Below are 22,865 nucleotides of genomic sequence, written 5' to 3' on the forward strand. Positions count from 1 at the left end.
AGCCACACCTTCTTTCTTTTCTTCTTCTGGTACTCTGATGACATGAATATTAAGTTTTTTTCTGTGGTAATCCCACAGTTCCCTAGGGGTGTGTTAATTTTTTTCAGTTTATTTCCTTTCTCTTGTTTATTTTTTTTTTAGTAGGCTCCATAAATAGGGAGCTTGAACTCACAACCCTGAGATCAAGAGTTGCATGCTCTTTAAGTTGGCAAGCAAAAATAAATAAATAATTAAATAAATGTTCCCACTGTGGCTGACTTCAAAAAAAAAAAAAAAAAAAGAGTTGCATGCTCTACCTACTGAGCCAGCCAGGCACCCCCCCCCCCTTCTCTTATTTACATGAGATAATTTATATTGGCCTCTTTTTCAAGTTCTCTGATACTTTCCTCTTTCTTCTTCATTCTGTTGTGGAGCCTATCCACTGAATTTGTTGTTTTAATCTCAATTACTGTATTTATTTTATTTTTTTTTCAATTACTGTATTTATAGTTCCAAACTTCCATTTGGTCTCACTTTATAGCTTCTTTTTATTTATTGAGACTTTCTAATTCTTGGATTATTTCAAGCATGTTCATAAATACTCACTGAAGCATTTTTATGATAACTGCTTTAAGCTCCGTGTCAGATAATGCTAACATCTGTGCCATCTCATTATCATCATTATTTTTTTACTCAAATTGATATTTTCTTGGGTCTGGTATGATGTTCTTGTGTCATGAATTTTTTATTGAAACCTGGACATTTTTAGTAGTATGTAATGAAACTGTGGGGTTTTAAAAAAATCTATTTTAGCAGACCTCCTCTGACAGCATGCCAGTGGAAGAAAGGGTACACTACCTCATTACTGTCAAGTTAAGGTTCCCCACTGGGCCACTACTGACACCCCAGTGTTGAACAGCTCCTCGTTACTGCTATGTGGGGGTGGGAGTTCAGGCATACCACTAGATTTCTTCTGATACTACTGGGGATGCAAGGGACATGTGTTTCTGTCTGGCTGGGGTGAAAGTCTGAGCTCCATACTTAGCCTACTTTGACACTACCATGGTGATGAATGGGAGAGAGGTTATTTGCTACAGCATGATGAAAGTGGGAATCCAGGCTCTCCACTTTGCCTTTGCTGGCTGGGGTGGTGCTGGGACCATGGTTTTTTCCATGGTGTTTGACTGAAATAGAATGGTTATTAAGGAGAAGTTTTCTATCTTTCTAGGCTGACCCTTTCATGATTCTTTGGCTAGAGAGGGAAATATTTTCATTGGCTTTTTATGTCAGTTCCCATTGGTATGTTTGGGTTTCTGGCTTCTCCAGCACCACATTTGGGATACATAGGCAAAAAAGAAACTCACCTCAAGTGAGTCACCCCTCAGGTTCTGAGGTTCCTAGCTGGTCTGACTTATCTCCACCTTTCAGAGTCTTATTATATTTGTTTTATATATAATATTCAGCATTTTTATCTGTTGTTCATAGGAGAAATAGGGAAAAATCAGTCCCAGAAATTTCAGTGGACTTTGAGGTAACTCTGAATTCCTTAAAGGAGTCACACTGTATTCTGTGTGTATTACTGGATCTGAAGCTCTCCACTGTTTTAATCCTGACCTTCTTTGGATCTTTGATTTCCTTCTGGTATGACAGCCCCTAATTATATTGACCAATGATTGTGAAGAAAGAACTTAGTTGACTAGAAGAAGATTTAAGGTAAGCTTGTTTGTAGCCCCTGTGCTCTGTCAACATAATATTTAAAGTACTCCTGGAGTTCACTAGTTATAACTATTTACAGAGCTAATGAACTAGAACTAGCTTTGCCTAGAACTTGACTTTCCCTGAAAGTGGCTGTCCTTGCCTTCCAGGCCCAGCCTGGTTGACAGATGAGTCCTAACCTTGGAGGGACCTGGCTTGGATTCTTGAAGCTGTTCAGCATTCAGGAAGGTGTCCTGGCTTAGGTGAGGACTTATTGGGATCAGGAAATTTAGAGCCTACCAAACAATGTGGTACCAAGTGCTGGGGGCTGCTAGATGACTAAGCTCCCTTGCAGATAAAAGGAATATCTTACCTGGGGGCGGGGAAGTGAGGAGGAAGGTAATGGCCATGATTACTGAGAGTTATATACAGAACAAATCCACCTCACTGAGGTGTGTGGGCAGAAGTTTAGGAATGTTCTCCACTTTTCCTTTCCACAGGTGCTGCCTTAGGAGTTTCCCTACCTTTAATTGCATGGTATTTGCTACTTTTTCCCATCCCCTCTCTGAGGCTTAGCAAAGCACTGGATGTCTAAAAAAGAGGGGCACTTTGAGCTAGCAATGTTGACCACTTAGACACACAAATCCTTTCCCATAAAAGCAGGGCCCCCCAGGAACTGTTCTCTCCCCATTTAATAACCAAACTTGACAAAGATTCCTTTTGGGTCTATCAGCATTAAACAAAGCCTTGGAAATTATCCCTCAGTGGTGATAATTCTATTGAATAATAAGAGGACAGAGGGAGTAAGACACAAGAGAGTTCATTTTGGAGTTTTACCTCCATTTTGAGGCACAGAGGAACCCAGAAGACAATGTTGTGTATTCCCATGGAAAAGCAGATTAGAGACTCCTAATTACTCTTCCAGACTCCCCTCTTCATCCCTCTCTTTCCATAGCAGAGGCTGGGGTGGGTGAGTGGGGGCTGTACAAGGACTCTGGCTCAGCTTCTGCAGCCTTCATGCCTCCATCTTGAGGCTATGGTGCCACTCACTGTCCACAGTTTTCCTTGGGGGACAGAGTGGGCCTGGGGGCAGCAGGTACTGTCTCCAGAAGCAGCAAGCAGACTTTCTGAGAAGTCCTGGGAAAAGACAGTCACTTACTTCCCAACTTTGTGTAAGGAAGTGTGGAAAGAGTCTTGGAGAAGGGGTTTGAAAACTGGCACTTAGTTCCCCTCTGGACTTCACTTTCTCTCCATAAGAACATCCATCTCATCCTCTCAGGATTAAGGGTTTAATCCAACCCAGAGGTTGTATTAAATGTGATGAGGGCTATGGAAGCATCTGTGAACTGTAAATTGCCCACCCAAAGGTGAGGGCACCCTGTTGTCCTTGAAGGGAGCTTCTGTGTTCAGATGTGTGGGGGAAAGACCCATGTGTTCATGGAGCTAAAGGATGAAGGACATGGGTCCCTGTTGGGTGGGGAGGCAACAGGATGAATGAGGAGGCAAGTAGCTGAAAGATCTCCCTGACAGGAGGAAAGTCTGGTCTTTTCAAGGCTTTGAGGTGGATGGAACTGCAGGGCTGGGCGTCCCAGAAGACTGCAAGGACTGCACCCGAGAGGAGAAAGAGTGAATGTGGCTGTCTGTGAGAGAGAAGTGGATGTGGTTATCCTGGCCCTCTCCTTCACTCCCACTCAGGCAAGTGGCTGAATGAAGCAAGTTGGTGGAGAGTAGGGCAGAGGAGTGTTGGATGGAGAGCAAATTCAAGAGGGGATCTTAGAGTCCATCTGGTCCATTCCTGGGTCTCTGTTTAGGTTTGGAGGAGGTTTCTCAAGCCTAGGAAATCCTGCTAACTAGTTCACCTGTGTGAACCTAGGGCAGCTGGTGTGGGTTCAGCTTCACCCTGTGTGGTACCCAGGGACTGTGTGGTGAGGGAGCCTACCTGAGCTGGAAGCTCCCACCAGCATGGTTGGCCACCCCTCCCCAGGAGTTCTGGGACAACTATTACAGGGGACTCGTGGGATTGAAGGATGGGCTCATTCTTTGGAAGGAGCAGCCCCATTGTGCTGACTTGTATGGAGGAGGTGGCCTCCCAGGCCTAGAAGGAAGGAGGTTGGAGTGGAATGGGGAAGAGGATGGCTGCTCTGGACCAAGCATTTCCTGGAGGCAATTCCCACCCCCAGCCCCTTCATCTCTGAGAGCCCCTTGCCTAGAATCACTTAGATCCTTCATTAGCTGCAAACCAATTCAGCCCTTGGGGTCTTGGGGCCAGATCAGGTACGGGAAAGAGTGAAGAGGACTGCTGGCAAGAAGAGGTTGTCGCCCATTCAGCCTGGATCACCCCCAGGGCTCTAGACAAAGTGTTAGGTGGGGGTGGCATGGGCAGGGCAGTAGGGGTGGGGGATGGAGGAGGAGCTGATCCCAAGACCTATGACAGTTGCAGTGTATTCACCTGGCTCCCCAGACAGCTGGCAGGGCCTGGGGCTGGTTTCTCCCGGCTTCCTTCCCACCCCCTTGCCCTGGGCCGTCCTGATTCTCATCTGAGTGGCAGGGTCAGATATATCTCAGTGGTGTGTCTCCTGGGTTCTTACCCTTCCCAGACATGGAAGTGGATAGAGGGCCATGGAGGCGCAGGAACCATGCCTTTCCCCACCCAAGGTGACCAGAGGCCAGTGGCAGAACCAAGAGATGCTGCAGCTAGGGCCCCAGGGACCCCAGCCCCATCTCCATCCCCAGGCACTCCCAGAGTGTGAGCATGAGGTAGATGTGGACACCTGGTGAGAAGTGGTACTGATTAGCACCCCCATCCATGGATTCCAGGGCCCAGTCATTGCAAGGGCAGTGTAGGGTGGGTGTGCAGTGGAACAAGGGTAGTGGTCTCCTGCCTCTAGCCTTCCATCCCTGGAGCAGGTAGGCCTGTGGAGCAAGGAGGTTGTGGGCTGGGGTTGCTTGACAGGTGCTGTCCGTCCACGCTTCCTACTGGCTAGGCAAGAGTGCTGTTGGGCTCAGCTCTGGCACTTGTTAGATGTGAGCAATGGGCTAATTTTATCCAGCTGGGCTCTGCTCAGCAGGAAACCAATGCTGTAGAGTACATAGTTCTTCCAGGTGGCTTTGGCTAGAGGGAGGTCAGTCGCCAGTGAGGAGGTAGAAATGCTGGGGCCTTGGTATTGGAAGGGCCCTGGTGGTTCCTGTCTGGTCTCAAAGGCTCTGAGGTCAGTAAACTCTGAGCTGCTGGGATCCAGGAGAAAAAAGTATCTCAGAAAAAAAAATAGTACAAATTCTTTCTTGTTTTTTTTTTTCTCTTTGTTTTCTCCACCTCTGCTTCTTTCATTCTGAAATCCCCGAGTTCTAGCAAAGTGCCTGACACATAGCAGGTCCCTAGAAAATAGTTTTTTGACTTGAAAATCAGCCATGGACCTCTGCTTCTGGTGACCACTAGGGAGAGCTGAAAGGCAGGAATTGAGGGCCTTCTAAAGCAAAACCTCCTAAATCCCTGTAAGACTTGGATATCTAATCCCTTTCTTTGTGCCTCTGGAGTCTCCTGTATATTTCAGCTCATTAAAATTTCAGAACTTCCTTCAAGGGTTCTAGTTCAAACCAGCACCCACTCTATCTAGGCACCAGCTGTCAGACATCAGGGATTTCCTGGGGGCATCTGTTATTCCTTTCAGGGGGCCTACTCTGCTGCTGTGGAGAAGTGGAGAGGAGCTGCTGGCTCCTTCTTCAGACATGAAAAGGCCCTGGAGGAGAGCTTGTGATCATAAAAAGTATGGGATTCCATGGCTTTGAAATCTAATGCTCTAAGTGATCAAAAGACTGGGGTTTTGGGGCTACTAGAGGAGGGACTGAAGGGGCAGCGGAACTTGTGTGGGAGGGCCTAGAGCTAGGCAGCAAGGCAGAGTAATTAGTCTCCTTGGGAGGAGACAAGGAGGCTGGCAGCCTGAGGATTTCTGTACTGAGTCAGGGGAGAAATGACAGTCACCAAGAGCAGAGTAGTAAACCCTCTCTTAGAGAAAACCAGCCCCCTCTCTTTACCCCTCCCGTGTTCAGTATATGACCACAGAGAGATGGACTTTATTTGTACCTTTTGGTTTCCTGGGGGTCAAAAGCAGTAGGTGGGACCAGCATTCCAAGGCCAAGGCTGCATGAAAGTCTGGAGTGCTTGGAAAGCAAGAACACCAGAAGTATGTATGTCCTCATCTGTAAAATAAGGGGTTTGAACTGGCCCAGAAGTTCATGTCTTGGCATGCTCTGTCACTGATGAACTATGTGAACCTGCTCAGTCCCTTGCTTTCTCCAGGCCTCAGTTTCCCCATTAAATTCAATGCAGAGGATGGACAAAGGTACTCTCAGCTTTGTCATTTGTTGTAGGTCTCTCTCCTTCATCACCCTCAATTCCAGGGTCTGTTGCTGTCTGGCTGTTACTCAGCTATACCAGTCCCTTCACATTCTCCCATAGATAACAAGGGAGAGAATTAAAATGGATTGTTGCTAAGGTCTTTGTCCATTCTCAACATGGCATGTATGTAGCAAGGTGGTAGCCTTGGTAAGGCCTCCACTTGGCTTCAGCTACTGTGTTCTCATCTTGTAAAGTCACTACTTTTCCACTTCAGGGCTCCCTAAAAATCTAATCCTGAATAGTCCATCCGTCTCCAAGCCCCTTTTATATATAGCTCCTTTTCCAATTTCTGCTCTCACAGAGAGTAAAGACCCTGGCCGAAATTTTATTTGAAATGAGATTTCAGTTTTGAAGCCAAACTTCCCACTGTTAACTAGATTAAAACTATTTTACCCTATAGGCAACACACACACCAAATCTAGATTTTTAGATCTGTTTATTTTGTTCCAAACCTTTTGAGGATTTAAATGTCTCAGATCTCAAGCTCCCAAATTTTGTTCGTTCTCCTAGATTTAACTGTGCTGCATTAGAGGCTGCATCATACCCTAAATATTAATACTGAGCTGCGTTCACCAACCAACATTCTCTCCAAAAGCACACAAGCTCACACATGTACATGCACATATGTGGAAGAAATAAACTGACACCCCAACTATGTTATGTGATAACTGATAGGGCAGATTTGGGACCTGTGAATGTCTTTCCTTCATCTGGAGAGAAGTGGTTGGCAGCCTGATTTTTAAGAGCTATCTTCACCTTGAGCAACAAAGGAGGCCCTGGAGACTGCCCTCCTATGACTTGGTGGGGGAGGGACAGGAGAAATGGGAGCAGGGGTTTTGTTGCTCCAATATTTTCAATGGTCTCTCCTTGGAGTTACAAGGCTCCTGGGGCCCAGCTTCCCCTGTCCCATGCTATTTGAGCCAGGAGGATAATTAGGTCCCTTACTACCCACAGGGCTAAGAGCCAGTGAGTTTTCCTTTGGGAAGTTAATAAAAGCAGGACGTTGGCCTTGAATGAGGCCATCATAAGCCAACCATGCCCCAGCTGCCTGTTTGTAATGGAAAATGTTATGGTTAGGGACCACTATTTTCTTTGGAGCCCCTCATAGGGAACCTCCTCATCCTCCTGACCCTGGATGCTCTGAGTTAGGGTGGCAAGTCACTGTTAGCTCCAAGTAACAACCAAGGATGCCTGATAAGAAGGTGATAAAAAAAATTAGGGTAACAGGAGCACAACAGACAAAGGCCCAGAATAGAGAGAAAGAAATACAAAGAGACCAAGTAAGGAGAGAGACTGAGCTCCTAAGGAGGTGAGTTGAGCTAACTTGGACACAGCCTGGCTGGAAATGCTCTTCAGCAAGAGTGTTGCCCAAAATCTGAACATAGGTAAGCATCTGGCACCTATTTCAGGGGGATTAAGATGGTCCAGAGTCTACCTTTCCTGGCACCTTTAATGTCCAGAGTGGCTCAGGATGCCCAGCATGGGAGACATACTGGGTGGTAAAGGTTAAGATTTCCTCTTTCTAAAAGAAACTGTTAAATCCTACATGCAGCTACCACTTCTACCTTTTGGGGATCCAGGTAGGGAATGGGATTTTCCCTAAAACAGTCCCTTTCCTGCCCTGCCCCAGGTGGAAAGATTAACCTATCATGACTAATGAGAAATGGAGGAGTTGGTCCTTTGCCAGGTCAATAACTATTGCCCCTCCCCCAACCATGCCCTTCCCCGTCATCAGTCGCTCCTCTGCCTGCTGAGATGAAAGTAATTTCTTCGCATTTTGACAGGTGAATACACAGATGGGGAGCTGGAAGTGCCTGCAGGTTAATGCACTGGCCTGGGAAATCTGTAAAAATCAGTGAGTGGAACCTTATGGTATTTAAGGCCCCTTCCCTATGTGATATTCTATTCTTCCAGTTTATAACTATAGCAGCTTGAGCCAAAAAGTGAGATGTAAAGCTCAGCCTGAGATGAGTGGAATTGATGATAATATTAGGGGTGGGCTGGGCCAAGGTGAGGCTGATTGGACCAAGCTCTAGGTCCCTCTGTCTTCAAGCACCCATACATCCGTGACAATCAAAAAGAAATAGAGGGGGAAGAGAAGGAAGAAGAAGGAGTAAAGGAAAAAAATGAAGAAAAGAAGAAGGAGGCAGATTGTTAACCAACTGTATGATGGGGAGACTATTTGTACATTTGTAAAGTAATGTCACCCACAGCTCTTGGGAAGCCACAGCCCTCAGAAGCTCTGAGACTAAACAAGTCTCCTTGTCTGATTTTACCTCTCTGCCCTTTCTCTGCCCCGTTACCAATGGCCCCCAAGGACAGATGGCAAGGAACTCCTGAGCACACAGAGGCTTGGGTCTTCCCACCAGACTCCTAGGGACACAATAGCACCTTTGGAAGTTGCTTTTAGTGGGTAACTAGCAAGCTGGGGCCAGTAGGTACCATCTCCAGGTGTTAGAAAGTATGTGGAGATGTTCCAAAGGCCAGGGAGATCCCAAGCTTTCCTAGATCCTGAGAGAAGGACCCTAGCAAGTTTAAAGGCATTCACAGGGAGAATTTGGTTAATGAGTTTAACAGGAGCTTTGGCTCGAAGGGGCTGGTCAGGTGGCTGAACTGCTGTGTGTGCATGTTTGAGAACAAGTGTGCTGATGGCAAAAATGTAAATGCTGAGCAGAGTGGGGTGAAGGCAAAGGGTTGGGGAGGAGCATACAATGGCAAGGAAAATGCATTAGATTGGTTCCTCAGGGATGGGGGATCCCGGCAGCAGCTCCCCATTGGGGTCTGCATCAAGGGCCAACATCTTATCCTTGCTGGAATCCCTTTGCTCTTTCTTGAACATCCTTTGATGCATCAGAGGGACGAAGAAGAGGATTATAGCCCCAATGATGGGGGGCACACCAGCAAAGTAGAAGGCCACATGGTAGTCTCCAAAACAGTTGCGGAGTAGGCCTGAAACAGTCAAGAAAGACAAGTCAAGTTCAGCTTTGCTCTCCTGCCCAAAGGTGCTCTCTGCCTCATTTAGGGACCATAATAATGCCCATCCAGAGAACCTTGGCCTGCACTACCTTGACCCAAATGCCCCTTCAGTTCAAACATTCCTAATGTAAAAAATAAAAGCTCTGTTACAAAGTCAGGTGGCTCCTCCCTGAGATAATGGGGCTGCAGGCCCTTGAGGTTAATGCCTATTATGAAAGAGGCTAATGAAGCTTCTCTTAAAATTCTCCATTTTTTACTTTCATGAAGCTACAGCTTAACTTCTAGTCACTCCTAGGTATGGAGTTAGGAGGGAACCCAGTTTAAAAGAGTTCCACAGAAGATGGCCAGGTCTTGCCTTGATTCATAGTGATATATACCCTCCAACTCCCAACTTAGACTAGAGTGTTCTTGTGGAACAACTCAGCTAAGTTCCTATTTCCTCTTTCTCTGAAATTCCCTCTCTCTGAAGTTTCCATTCACCCTAAGAGAAGGCTATATGTGTATTTTTCATCCCAGTTACAGATATGGTTGGCTCCTTTGGGTTTCTATAAGTTGCCAATACCATGAATATGGCTGGCGTGGTATGCAAGAACTCCCCTGCTTGCCTTCAGAAGCTAATGTGGGGTACCTCATAGGAAAAATGAGCCCAGAAATACTACTGAGGAAAGGAAAATAAGCCTTTGGGCTGCTTAGATGGTAAGCAAAATGGAAAAACAGGTGGATTCTGGGCTCCACCTCTGGGATCAGAGACTGGATAGAGGCTCCCCTTCCCTAGTGAATAGTGTGGCTGTTGCACAAAGGCATGGGTGGAATCTTCTGTCACTATCACACAGCATTACATGCCCTTACAATGCCTTTCACAGAATCGGCGTTCAAGGGATATTTGTTGAATTAGTCCAGTTGGCCAGCCTAGAGATATAAATCAATATTTGCAATAAATTTTAAAGAAAAGAAATGAAGTTCTCTTTTCATTGTTTTTTCTTGTTTCCCATGTTCCCTAGGGTATCAACAATGCTCTTCTTGGAGAGTGGAGAAGGAAACTGAGAGTATTGAAAGACTGCAAGCCAACATTTTTGCCTGCTACCTGCTGGAAGTAAGCCTCACTGGCCCGGTCCTAGGATTTGACTTTAATCAAATCTCTTCTACAGGCTCAGTTCAGAAGCCAATAGAGAAGAAGGGGTGTGTCTGTAAGTCTTAATAAAGCTAGGATCCACTTTCTCTTCTCTTTCTGCACAACTACCTTGCAAATAATTACCTTTATAAAGAGATAGAGATAGACGTAGAGAAAGAGAGAGAGAGAGAGAGAGAGAGAGGAGAGCGAGAGAGAGAGAGAGAGAAAGATACTGGACCAACAGAAAGATCAAGAAGATGAAACTCATTTCTTTATCCTCCTGGAATCAGCTAGGCTGTCTAAAATAAAACCCCATGGAAACAGCCATGAAAAGCCCATTCTCAAAAAAATGAATCCATGCATGTATACTAAATATAGTGGTAAGGGGTTCCATCAATAGTGGTAAAGGGTTTCATGCACTCTAACAAGGCTTCTTAAATAGAGAATAAGAGTGAAAGGGACTTCAAGCCAAGGTGCTCAGGATTGCTAGGGCCCAGGTAAGACAGGACTCCCCCACTCATGCCCTCCCTGTAATATCAGCCTCACCTGCAATGGGGGGCCCAGCAATCATCGGCAGGGCCATCATGCCAAGGAGGTAGCCAATTGCCTGTGAGGCCTGCATTGGGCCCACCAGCTCAAATGCGATGGGGGCCATGATGGTGATGAAGAAGCCATCACACAGGCCCAAGAAGAGGCAGACAACGATGAGGCCCCCAAAGCCCCGGCACAGGGGAATCATCATAGACATCAGGCCCAGGAGCAGGAAGGAGATGACCTAGAGGAGCAAAGGCCTTAGGTCATGTTGTGCTTGTCAGTCAAGACCACATAGCAAATCATATCTCCTTTCTTAGGGTTTCATTTCTACCATCTATAAACTGGGATGGAGGTGTCAACAGAGAGAGAGAGAGAGAGCAGTTAGGCTATCTGGTTACTTAGGCCCCTTCTAAGTGCTGCACTGAAGGATTCAAGATTTTTAAGACAGCCCCTGTTTAACAGTGATTCCATCAAGATTTTTTTTTAAGTTAGGGGACATAGCCCCTGTAATTAAGAAGTCGTCTTTTCACTGGATTCCAGGCTAAAGGAAATTGCTGTTTTTCTGATCTTGTGTTTGGCTGTCCCAGGCATTAAGGTCTGGAATCAGACCATGCTGGTATTCTCAGATCCAAGTAAGATATCTTAAGAGGAAGGGAACTTGAATGATGTTCAGATGGGGGCATGAATGGAAGGCACAGCTTCCTGAAGTGAGGAAGAACCCAGTGCCTATTTATGTGCATGGCTGCTTTTAGAAAACACACTGTCGTGACATAAACCATTGGGAAGTTCACTTGGGTTCCTTATGATTTAGGACACGGGACACGCCACCCATGTCAGATAGCATGGCTGTGGAGGTCCTCTGGACTTGGTTGGGCACCATATAAAGGTAATAAAGGGGACTTTAAGGAGAACTAAGACACTAGGAGTGGTTCTAGGGAGCCTGAAGCCAGCTCAGGGGCATTGACTAGCCACCAGGCTTTCTTGGGGATAAGCAAAATGACTTCAAATCAAAGAAACTGTCTTTCCAGGAGCTGTTTTTTTCCCACTGAACAGAGAGAAGAGCAACTGGTCTTTTGATTAAGGTCATCTGCAACCTGTGTCAGTGAGCCAGACTGAAGACCTGGGGTGCAGGCAGAGAAATAAACCCCTTTCCACCCACTCTAGTCAGCAGAGCCAGGTCATCCCAGGGTCAGGGCTAAGACCTGATCTGTTTACGAAGTCCTTGATAGGATTCAGGATTTTCTAGTCTTTCACATACAGGCAAGCAAACTTACCCAGGAAGGGTAAGCCATCACATGACCACATGGATGGGGTGGGTAGGAGGGTCAAGGCTCTTTCAAGCCCTAAAGATTTTCTGTGTTATAACTGGCAGTGGATTTGTTAGGATGGTCAGTTGGTTTTTGTTTATTTGTTTTTTGTTTTGTTTTGTTTTGCTTTGTTTTGTTTTGTTTTTTTGGTCAGTTGGTTTTTATAAACAATAAGAAATGTCCTGGCTGAGCCATCTGAGGAAATCTCTTCATTGGATGACTTTTGAACTTTTCCAAGGCTGTTTTGGAATCTAGGAATAAGAACTCTGATATCCCAGCTTCACCTCTAAGAGATTCATGTACAACGATAAGATAAAAACCAGACCCACCTATCAACCAAGCCATAATGGTATGGCAATTAAGAGTTAATACCATTACACAACACAAAGGACCCCATTAACTGATTTCAATCATCTCTAATTAAACCTATTGTATCTAGCTGCCCTTAACACCCTCCATGAGGCCTTGCCAAGTTTAGAAATTAAAAATCCCTCTTTGAACTGAGAATCAGACATCAAGGATTGGCCCAAAGTGAGGCTGTCCTGCAGGTTATCACCATTTCTTTCTAGCAGACTGTCCAGGGGCTTGACACCAGATATATGTACCTGTCTTTGCCAATAGTAGGAACTACAGGGTCTAGTGGATATCTCTTCAGAACCTGAAGTTGTATACACTCTTTTCCTCTCCCAGGCCTATACTTAATGCATCTGACCCAGGGAGAAAGTGAGGCAAATGCCTGTGATGGATTATCTTGAGTAGCTCAAGAGAAAGAATTTTATCCATGTCTTGTGCTTTCTGCCTGAGACATTTGCCAGCAAGAAGAGTTTGAACCAAGTCACTTTCCCTTTCTAGGCCTCAGTTCCTCAATTTGTAAAATGAAGGAGTTGGACTACAATCAGTAAAGATATATTTTAGCTATAACATTCTAAGATTATTTTATATTACTCTAAGTGGTAACATTAGGTTAAGTAAGACTGGAAAAGGGGAGAGAAAGTGTTGGGTGGGTAGAGGAAGTGATCAGCAGAAGCACTGGGCCCTAAGCCTAATTCTGCTTCTGACTAGTTAATGCCTCTAACTCCCTTGGAACTCCCTCTGCACAATAGAAAGCAGAAGCTGCTTGGACCCTATTTATCTCCTAGGGACTGTGGTGAGAAATGAGCTATATGGCTAGGCAAGGGCTGCTCCTTTTCCTCAAGATAAAGTCCTGGCCCAGTGCTAGTTTACCCTGATTTCTAACACCATTAGCATCTTGGAGCAGCTGATAATGACAGGGAAGACTAGAGGGGTTGCATATGGAAGAGGCTGAAAAAGCCACACATTCTCCTATGCAAAAAGCTACCCAGATAAGGCATTTGCTGATATTTTCACAGGAATCCAAAATTTCATAACTGGTTTATCTCAATCACAGTCTTTTGAGTTGACTTCAGTCAAGTCACTTATCTCTGGGACACAGCTCTGTCACCGACCACTTAGCATAAAGTGGAATATGAGAAAAGTGCTACATATCAATTCAATTTTGCCATGACTATCTGTATGAGTCTTTCCCTCAATTTCTGTGTAATGAGAAGTTGGATTGGATGAGCCATAAGGGCACCCCTAGCCCTGACAAAGCAGATTCACCAGCTTTTGCAAATTTAGACTGAAACACAACAGAAAACTGTAATCATATTCTTGTTTAAGACATCTAAGAGTATTTAAGAGAACACTTGGGGCTGTCAGAAAACAGAGAAATGCCTTCTATGTCAGGGCCCCTTGAAATTGCTTTTAAGGCTTTACCAGGAGACTCAGAACTCAGCCACTTTTTTAATGGATTATTTGTGGCCACATGTTTTGAGGGGCTGCTGTTTCCCCTTCACAGGGTTCCACATTCATGTACCTTCTGGTTAACCCAGCTGCAGGAACAAAAAGCATCAACAAGGTCAGAAAGGCAATACTGCTGCCAGGTAGACAAAGACAGATAGCTTTAACAGTAGTCTCAAGCCAGATCAGAGCTCAATTCACACAGAAAGTGGCCTCTCTAACATCTAGGTGGCTACTCTCCACAATATGAGGGACTGTGTTACTGTCCAAAGGATTAAAATCTTGCATGGCTATAACATTTTTTACTTCCCAAACCCTGGTCACGCCTATCAAAAGAAATTTTGTTCTTCACCTGTGAGGTGAGATAAGAAAGGCAAGAATTATTCTTATTGCACAAATGAGGAAAGTGAGTCCCATAGAGGGGAAGTAGGGTTGTGTTTTCTGGCACTTTTTTTTTCTGTCAATCAGGAAGATAGCATTTGAGAGCCAATGCTTGGTACAAGTAACTCTGGAAGTATAAGAAGTAAATGACTTGAACCTGGACTTAAAGGAGAGAAATACTGGGCCACACAGTACTACCGATGCCCAAGGCCTTCCAAGAGAGTATAAGGAGGCAAGGAAATCAATTCTCAATGGGGACAGCATCTAACTCCTGGCCTTAGTTTCCCTATTTCATATGGAAGAGCCATTATTAATAAATGCTTTCTCTAAAAGTGTTCTTAGTTCCATTTACACACTACTCTCATTGGATTCTCACTCCATCTTGATGAAGGAGGCAGTACAAGGATGATTGTCTTCGGTTGAAAGCAAGGGAAACTGAAGCTCAGAGAATTTGATTGACTTTCCCATGTTGAACAACAAGTTCATGTCAAAGGTGGGGCCCAGGGAATGGTAATGACACAACCTACCATTCTATCTCAAAGGCTGGAGGTAACCTAGCATCTGTGTCAGGACATTCCCCCCCCACACCACTGTGGTCAGGGCAAGGTGGTCACACTTACCTGCAAGTAGATCTTCTTAAGTCCAGGAATGGAGTCACTGACACGGCCTGACACAAGACGCCCAAGGCCTGAGGTAGCCCCAATACACACCAAGAGCACCCAGGTCTGCTTAATTTCCAAGAATTCCTCTTCCACATACTTCATCTGAAAAGCATAGCACCAGGACCCCAGGGACAGGAGGAAGAAAAGGAGCTGACTGGTTAACAGTTGGCATATTCAAAACCCTCTACTGCTTACTTTCCTTGACCATGGCAAGAGCTCCCTCCCCTGTAACCCCCTACTTTGTAGCCTTAGAACCAGTACAAGCTCTCTGGTTGCTTCTAATTGCTAAAAAGGCTTCATATGCCTTGATTTTTTGGATTCTGGGCTTCTGAGCAATAGCTGAAGGGAGTGGGTATCTTCAAGCCCCTTCTAAGCCTTGGCAGGATAGAATACAGACAGCCTTAACAACTAAGAAAATCCAAGGGCTCCCCTCAAATCTCCCCATTTCCTGACCCAAAACTGATAACATGGGGCAACATCAGGTCACCAGGGGAGAAGATCCACCAACCTCCATGTAACACTTCCAGAAGTGTGTTTTAAGAAATACGAGGTCTATGGAAGCTAATGACTGGACTACAACTAACAGTTCTGTGGCAGTATAATTTGGGTGGATAATGGTTAAACAAAGCTAAATGGGTTTCTTTTACTGCTGGATTTTTTGGTACCTTTAAAAGACTGCCACAATATGAAGCTAGAAAGACTTTATATATTGGTTCCTGAACAAATCATTTGACCACAAAGACCAGCGTTCCATAGAACACACTCTTAGGAAACTCTATCCTTGAGTCATCTGGGCCAGTCTTCTCCATCCCAGTGATGCTTATCTTCTCCTGAAAACCTGTCTATATTTATCAGTCAGGGGAAACCACAGGCATGGGCTTTCGCCTAAGGAACTCCATCGTTTTCCTGTTGAGGTCAGTCTGTGTTCTTTCCCACTCTGGGTCTCTTCAAAGATTGTTTGGTCTCTTTTTCCAAAGGTCCCAGCTCTGCCCTTTCACTGTCCTCCACCCCACCCTCTGGACTTCGGGCAGGCTAAGGGCAGCTTCATGGAGGTAAAGTGGGTCCACCTCGTAGTATTCCTTACCAGGTGTACATAGGGAACGAAGTAACCAAGGGCAGCAGCAGCAATCCCGAAGGCCCAGATGCGGTAGGTACGTTGGCGGAATACTCGCATGTTGAAGTACTTTCTAAGCTGAGACAGAATGCGTTGGCACAGGGTGCGGACACCTCTCTTGTTTGGGGTATCCTGGGAACTGGGTAGGAGTGGCCGGTAGGTGAGCGAAAGCAGCGTAAGAATAAACATGAAGGTACTCAGCACCTGGAAGGTTTGGGCGAGCTTGATCTTAGCTCCCAGTGTTTTGATGAGAAGAGGAAAGGATATGGAGAAGATGCTACTCCCAGCAGACACCACACCATTGGCCAGACCCAGACGACGTTGGAAGTAGTGGCCCAGGATGACGAGGGATGGCTGAAAGGCGAAGGAACAGCCACAACCAAAGAGAATCCCATAGGTGAAATAACGCAGACTTAGTGAGCTGTGGGAGAAACACCAAGAGCTATTCTCAGAAGCCTGACCAGAAATCCACCTGCCCTCTCCCGTCACCCTCCTGAGACCTGCATACCCCCATCATTAATCCACAGCCCTACTTACCACTGACCCTCAGAACAGACAAAGAACAGGACTTTATAATCCCTACTTTGCAGATGAGGAGACAGAGGCTCAGAGAAGTAATTTAACCAGTGTAGCATAACTGGGGATCAGCAAAGCTTAGACTTGACTTTAGATCTTCATGACTCTAGTTTGAATCATAGCACTCCATCAGAGAGAATTGTTTAAAAGAATGCCAGAACCAACCTATGCAATGGCTGGATAAGAGGCTATAAGGAGTAAGTCAGGGCGTTAGAACAGTTTAACCTTCTGCTCACTAGACACCGTGGGTAGGCTGGCAGCCAGCTTTATCCCAAGTAACAACAAAGTTCTGCAAGGAGCCAAGATCCTGGAAGGTCAAGATCATCCATGGGACTCTACTATATTTCTTTATGCTCAGAGCCCTTCATATTTCAGAAAATGGCTGGTAGTTTCCTGAGAGACACTTCATCCCCAGCCCTACCCAAGGTCTGGCTCTCCCAAGACCCTTTATTCCAGACCCTAGATGACCCCCTGGGGATCCTGAAGTAAGAAGTCCCTTTAAGTTCCAGAGCCTAGCTCCTGCAGCTGGGAATGATATGGATTAGCCTCCCAGAGTAGCCTGGCTGCTTGATGGGAAGTGGAGCCTCAAAGAAGTTGTGAGCCTGACCAAGTAAGACAGGTTCTGGTTTAAAACTCTTGGGTTCTGCTGTGGCCATAAGCCCCTGTAACAGAAGGCAAAATGTCAGAAGAGTAAGGGCCATGGAAAAGTCAGGTTGGCCAGCTATCTGCCCTTAGACAATACTGGCACAACCTAGTGAAGAATTTTGTTTTCTTTTTGAAGCCTCCACATATTTTGCAATAGTTCTTATCTGACCATTTAACTAATTAATACTCTCCATGGTCAGGCAGTTGCTCCCCATAGATGGACCCAGTCCTCATACAGCACAGGACTAGGCCTATGTTATAGAGATGATGTGGTGTTAGCACTCATGGTTCTAAGACAGCTATATCACCATTGTTTTTATTTGTTTTTATTTTTATTTAAGTGTTTATTTAAATTCCAGTTAGTTAACATATGGTGCAATATTACTTACAAGTGTACAATATAGTGATCCAGTACCTCCTTATAACACTCAGTGCTTATCCCAACAAGTATATTCTTTAATCCCCATCACATATTTCACCAATCCCCCAGCCCACTTCTCTGGTAACCATCAATTTGTTCTCTATAGTTAAGAACCTGGGATTCCTGGATGGCTCAGTGGTTGAGCATCTGTCTTTGGCTCAGGGTGTGATCCCAGAGTCCGGTGATCAAGTCCCACATTTGGTGCCCCATGGGGAGCCTGCTTCTCCCTCTGCCTGTGTCTCTGCCTCTCTCTGTGTGTCTCTCATAAATAAATAGATAAAATTTTTTAAAAAGAATCTGTTTTATGATTAGCCTCTCTCATTTCCCGCCCCCCTCCATGTTCATGTTTTGTTTCTTAAATTTGACACATGAGTGAAATCATGTGGTATTTGTCTTTCTCTGACTGACTTATTTCACTTAGTTTAATACTCTCTAGCTCCATCCACATTGTTGCAAATGGCAATATTGCTTTTCATCTGCTTACATTCACTGGATATGAGCAAAAGCTTTAGTTTTAAAAAGGGGGCAGCCCTGATGGCCAGCAGTGTGGCATTGCCCTCAGCCCGGGGTGTGATCCTGGAGACCCGGGATCAAGTCCCACGTCGGGCTCCCTCCATAGAGCCTGCTTCTCCCTCTGCTTGTATCTCTGCCTCTCTGTGTGTGTGTCTCTCATGAATAAGTAAATAAAATCTTTTTTAAAAGGGGGTTGCCTCCACTTGGAACAGATAGCTAAGCCAACTGCTCCTCTTCTGTCAGAATTTTGGGGATTGGCCTGGTCTGGGGGCCTTGTCTAAGGGAAAGGAATTAGGAAGGTCTAAGGAAGATCTTCAAGAAGAGGTCCAGTGGAAGCAAAGCATGGTATTTATTTCAGAGTGCTGTCTGGTAGATCTATTTCTACCAAAGTTGGGGCCTCAAGACAGGAAGCCCCCGCATAGGCTTGCCAAGAGTGCCTACACTCTATCTTATCTCATGCCAGCTAAAAAAAAAACTCAGAGCCCTGATTCAGACAACAGGAAGGATGACTTAGAGCTCTAGCCACAAGCAGAGCCATTTTTCCCCTGGACATAAAGCCATTCAGAAAGTTTCTTGGCTCTAAAGATGTTCTTACAGAAAAGGCAAAGGGGATGGGGAAGGGCTTTGGGGCTGGAGAACAGAATGCCTACTCCAATGTGCCTAAAGAAGAGTGCCAGAAAAAAATACATCTAAGCTCCTTCCCCTCCTGCAACTGAGCTCATGTGTACTGGAAGATAAATAGGATCCGTATGTTGCTAATTTGTTTACACTTTGCTCTGCTCAACTTTAAAAAACAGTCCTGAGACTAGAGCCACTTCTGAGGCCTAGCTCCTTCCCTCAAGGGGCCAAGCACCAGCTTGCTAAGGGCAAATGAGGCCAACCACTAGAGGGATCCTAAAAGGGTTTAGAGGGGCTGCCATAAGGAGGGTTGAGCACATTCCAAGCAGGACATGGTTTTTCCCTCCTCTGTCCCAGTTGGATGGGGTCAAGCCAGGAAATCACTGTAGGCCATATCCAAGCTCTGCTGGAAGGTAGGCTGGGTAGCCAGAAATGCTCAAGTCATACAGAAAGCTGGCTCCATTTCACAGGGCCCAGTTGTGACAGAACACAGTTACTCTCCATTGTGATGGAGCCTTAGGCCTAGAGAGTATAACTGTAGTCCTTCTCTGGTGACCCAAGATCAGAAAGCAAGTCTCTGACAAGTTAGCCATGTCCCCAGGCCGGCATTCTCATATACCAGCCCAGGCAGATTGGAAGTAGGAGGTATAATAACTTCCAAAGTGTCTTTGGCAGAAAGTCAACAGACTTCTTTAGAGTCCCATATTCCTCAGGCCATGGTGGAGGTTTCATTTCTCCCTTCTCCTGCAGACATGCTTCTGCGAGGTTGGCAGAAAGAAACCAGAGAATGAACTTATAGCCTTCTTCTTGCCTGATTCTACCAAGTTTTGACAGTAGCACCAACCAGACCAGAGTCTGAGGTTAGTCTAGGCCTAACTGTGTAGCTGGGTGCTAGATCCAGACCTCTAGTGGAGGATGCTGCTAAACATTCTTTCTCATGCCCAATACATGATTTTTTTTCCAAATTATCCATATTTTGGCAGCCAAAAATACCTGGAAAGAAGCCAGAAATATTAAACAGCCTTGGGTTCAGCTGACTTCTTTTTCAACATAAGATTCCCTCAGGAATCCTGTAAGGTAGGTGTTTCACATGGATTCATTCCAGAAGCTCATTCCCAGGAAGGCAAGTTGTGTAGCATATTGGGAATATTGGCAGAGCTGGAAGAGACCTTAAAAGACCATCTGGTCTAATCCCCTCATGTTGCAGATATAGAAACTGAGGCCCAGATGGGGGAATGGTACTTATTAATTGTTTCATAGCCATTTTTGTGGCCAAAACTGGACTTAGGCCTAGCTTTATGAACTCCCAAGCTTAGGTTTCTCCCACCACTTTAGAACTCTTGGGTCCTCTTTGGGATATTGTATACCAATGTGTCCTGGAGACCCTACCTAGATGAATCCTATTAGACAATTATTCTCAGAAGCAGGGTCTCTGAGGGCCCTACATGGAAAGGGCCACAGTGGATTCTGCAATGAGAAGTGTCCCTAGCTGAAGCCCAGAAAGAAGCCAGCCTTCAGCCTTGGGCAAAGCCAGCAACTCCTAGCCTTACCTGGTGAAGGAGCTGGTATGGAGGCCTATGAAAGCGACAGCAGCCCCTGCAGTTGCTGTGATTCGGCAGCCCAAACGATCAGTGAATATACTCACAATGGGAGAACAGAAGAAGATCATGCCCATTGAGAGGGCTCCTACCCATGCTGCAGAGAAAAGAAGCACAAAGACAACTTAGCTTAATGTGGTACCCAGTGATGCAGCTGGTATCTCAGTTCTTCTTCTCTGGCCTTTCACAGGCAACACTGCATTGGCCTCACTGCCATTCTGCTGGTCCCTAATGGTCAGAGAGGTTAGGTGCCTTTCATAACACTTGAGCAGGACAATGTGAGAACCAGGAGTTTAGTTAACAAACACACCTAGAACTTCAGGGCTGGGGTAAGGAGCCTTTGGAGATCAAGTATATGATGGGATCTTCTAGCTAGTCCCCACATGTCTGTACTACATTTCTCAGCTACTTTGGCTGTTTGGTCTGACCATATGACTGAATTCTGACCAATAGGATGTAGTTACATAATGAGGGCCATTCATTACAGCAGTTAAACCAACATAAACTAAAAAAAAGAAGAGTCCTCCACTACCATTTTACTGATAAGGAAACAGGTCCAGAAATGTGAAGGGACTTACCAAAGATCACACAGCAAGTTAGTGGCAGAGCTGGGACTCAAACCCAACTCTTCTTATTCCTAGTCCAATAACATGTAGTTACCCACATCCCCTCCCAGGCCTAGACCATAAAAAACTCTCATGAGATTTCTGCTTTCTTGTGAGCTACAACTGCAAAGTGACCTTGTAAGCAATGTATTAAGACTGGGAGAACTGCCATCAGTTCTGTCTGGGCCCCTAGATAACTACGGGAAGTAAAGTTCCCTCTCCAATCTGGAACCCCTTCCCTGAACATTGCATTAGAAATGAAGAAACTTTTTTTAATTTAAATTCAACTAATTAACATATAGTGTATTATCAGTTTCAGGGGTAGAGTTTAGTGATTCATCAGTTGCATATAACACTCAGTGCTCAAAAAAAAAAAAAAAACACAGCACTTGGTGCTCATTACATCAAGGGCCCTCCTTAATGTCCATCACCCAGATACCCTATCCTCCCACCCACTTCCCCTCCAGTAACCCTCAGTTTGTATGCAATAATTAAGAGTCTCTCAAACTTCTTATCCTATAAGCCACTGAATTTTTGAGGGCCATTCATTACAGCAGTTAAACCAACATAAACTAAAAAAAAAGAAAAGTCCTCCACTACCATTTTACTGATAAGGAAACAGGTCCAGAAATGTGAAGGGACTTACCAAAGATCACACAGCAAGTTAATGGCAGAGCTGGGACTCAAACCCAACTCTTCTTATTCCTAGTCCAAAGTTCATTGTATTATGTCTTCTATTGGGATGAATGAAGCTTTCCATAATTGGAGATTTGCAAGCTGATGCTATATATAAAACAGGGGATTCAAGAATTGGGGTCAGATTTGGACTAGCCAACATTTTAGGCCCTTCCAGGCATGCTAAGCCAGATTTATAGCCTTAAGCACTGTTCTATTTAGCTTCAGGGTCAAGGAGCATGGGCATTAAGCCTTCAGGAGCTAAGGTAAATTTTATTTTGGCCACTGAAACAGTCCTGTAAAGATGCTAAAACTAAGGAGCAGAGAATTCCACAAAGTCCTCCTAGAATTGAATGAGAACACAGGGCAGATTTAGAAGCCACCCAGAGATTTCTAAGGAAAGAGGTCATGTAACCTTTATGCTGAAATCCTTCATCAGAGCCGATGTTTGGGAAATCCCTGACTCCAAACTCAAATAAGAAGAGTTTATTCTGCTTATAAGGGCTTTTAAGTGTCCATAGCAATCCTTACCAGGGAAGAAGAAATTTACTTTTTACTTAGATTCTTCCAGCCCATTTCCCTTTGCTTACCCCTCAGAAAGAAAGCTCAATTTTTTTTCTTTTTTTTTTCAGGTTTTTTCTTTGAAAACTTGTTAACAAGTTTCTTCGTGGGCCTCTTTTCTAGGCAAAATAATATTAGTTTCCTTAGTTAATAAAACGTTCTTTTTAGCTTTAATTTCTAACTCAGTAATTACTTTCAGATCTCTCCTTTGAACATGTTCCAAGTCTTCATCATCATCATTAAAAAGCATTCACTGAGGGATGCCTGGGTGGCTCAGCGGTTAAGTGCCTTTCTTTGGCTCAAGGAGTGATCCTGGAGTCCCGGGATCAAGTCCGCATCAGACTCCCTGCATGGAGCCCGCTTCTCCCTCTGCCTGTGTCTCTGCCTCTCTCTCTGTGCGTCTCTCATGAATAAATAAATAAAATCTTAAAAAAAAAAGTATTCACTGAGTATCACCTGAGCAAGGTACCAGGCCAGCTTCTGGCTCTCTTCAATTGTGGAATCCCAAGCTGGTCAGAGGAGTGCAGTCTGAGGTAGATCACAGCTACTCCACTATGTCTCTTATCTTAGTGCCTAATAGGTTGCTCAGATCCCCACCAGGAAGGAATCTTTGCTTTGCTGGGGCACCAACTTGAGCCCCAGCTGCTTGGCTTCAAAAAAGTACTGACCTGGGACAGCAGGAAACCCGAACTTTCTCA

The 22,865-nt window shown here is 45.2% G+C and overlaps 1 protein-coding gene and 1 long non-coding RNA gene across 2 annotated transcripts in view; one reads left to right on the forward strand and one right to left on the reverse strand.

Moving 5' to 3' along the window:
* Positions 1–6,489: 6,489 nt before the first annotated feature.
* The window catches only part of SLC16A2 (solute carrier family 16 member 2), a 115,943-nt gene continuing 99,567 nt past the window's right edge, over positions 6,490–22,865 (reverse strand). Inside the window, exons 2-6 of the mRNA XM_072816581.1 lie at positions 20,279–20,423; positions 15,926–16,376; positions 14,800–14,943; positions 10,704–10,932; positions 6,490–9,019 (exon numbers count right to left, since the gene is read on the reverse strand). Of these exons, the coding sequence (XP_072672682.1) occupies positions 8,799–9,019; positions 10,704–10,932; positions 14,800–14,943; positions 15,926–16,376; positions 20,279–20,423 (1,190 nt within the window). The 3' untranslated portion in view covers positions 6,490–8,798. The remainder of the gene's footprint in view (positions 9,020–10,703; positions 10,933–14,799; positions 14,944–15,925; positions 16,377–20,278; positions 20,424–22,865) is intronic.
* On the forward strand, positions 7,166–22,762 carry LOC140627953 (uncharacterized). The gene is made up of 4 exons (XR_012026428.1): positions 7,166–7,925; positions 10,048–10,233; positions 19,712–19,805; positions 22,367–22,762. It is a non-coding gene; the product is annotated as an uncharacterized lncRNA (long non-coding RNA).

The sequence above is a fragment of the Canis lupus genome, chromosome X (genome assembly GCF_048164855.1).
Source record: "Canis lupus baileyi chromosome X, mCanLup2.hap1, whole genome shotgun sequence".
Classification (NCBI taxonomy): Eukaryota; Metazoa; Chordata; class Mammalia; order Carnivora; family Canidae; genus Canis; species Canis lupus.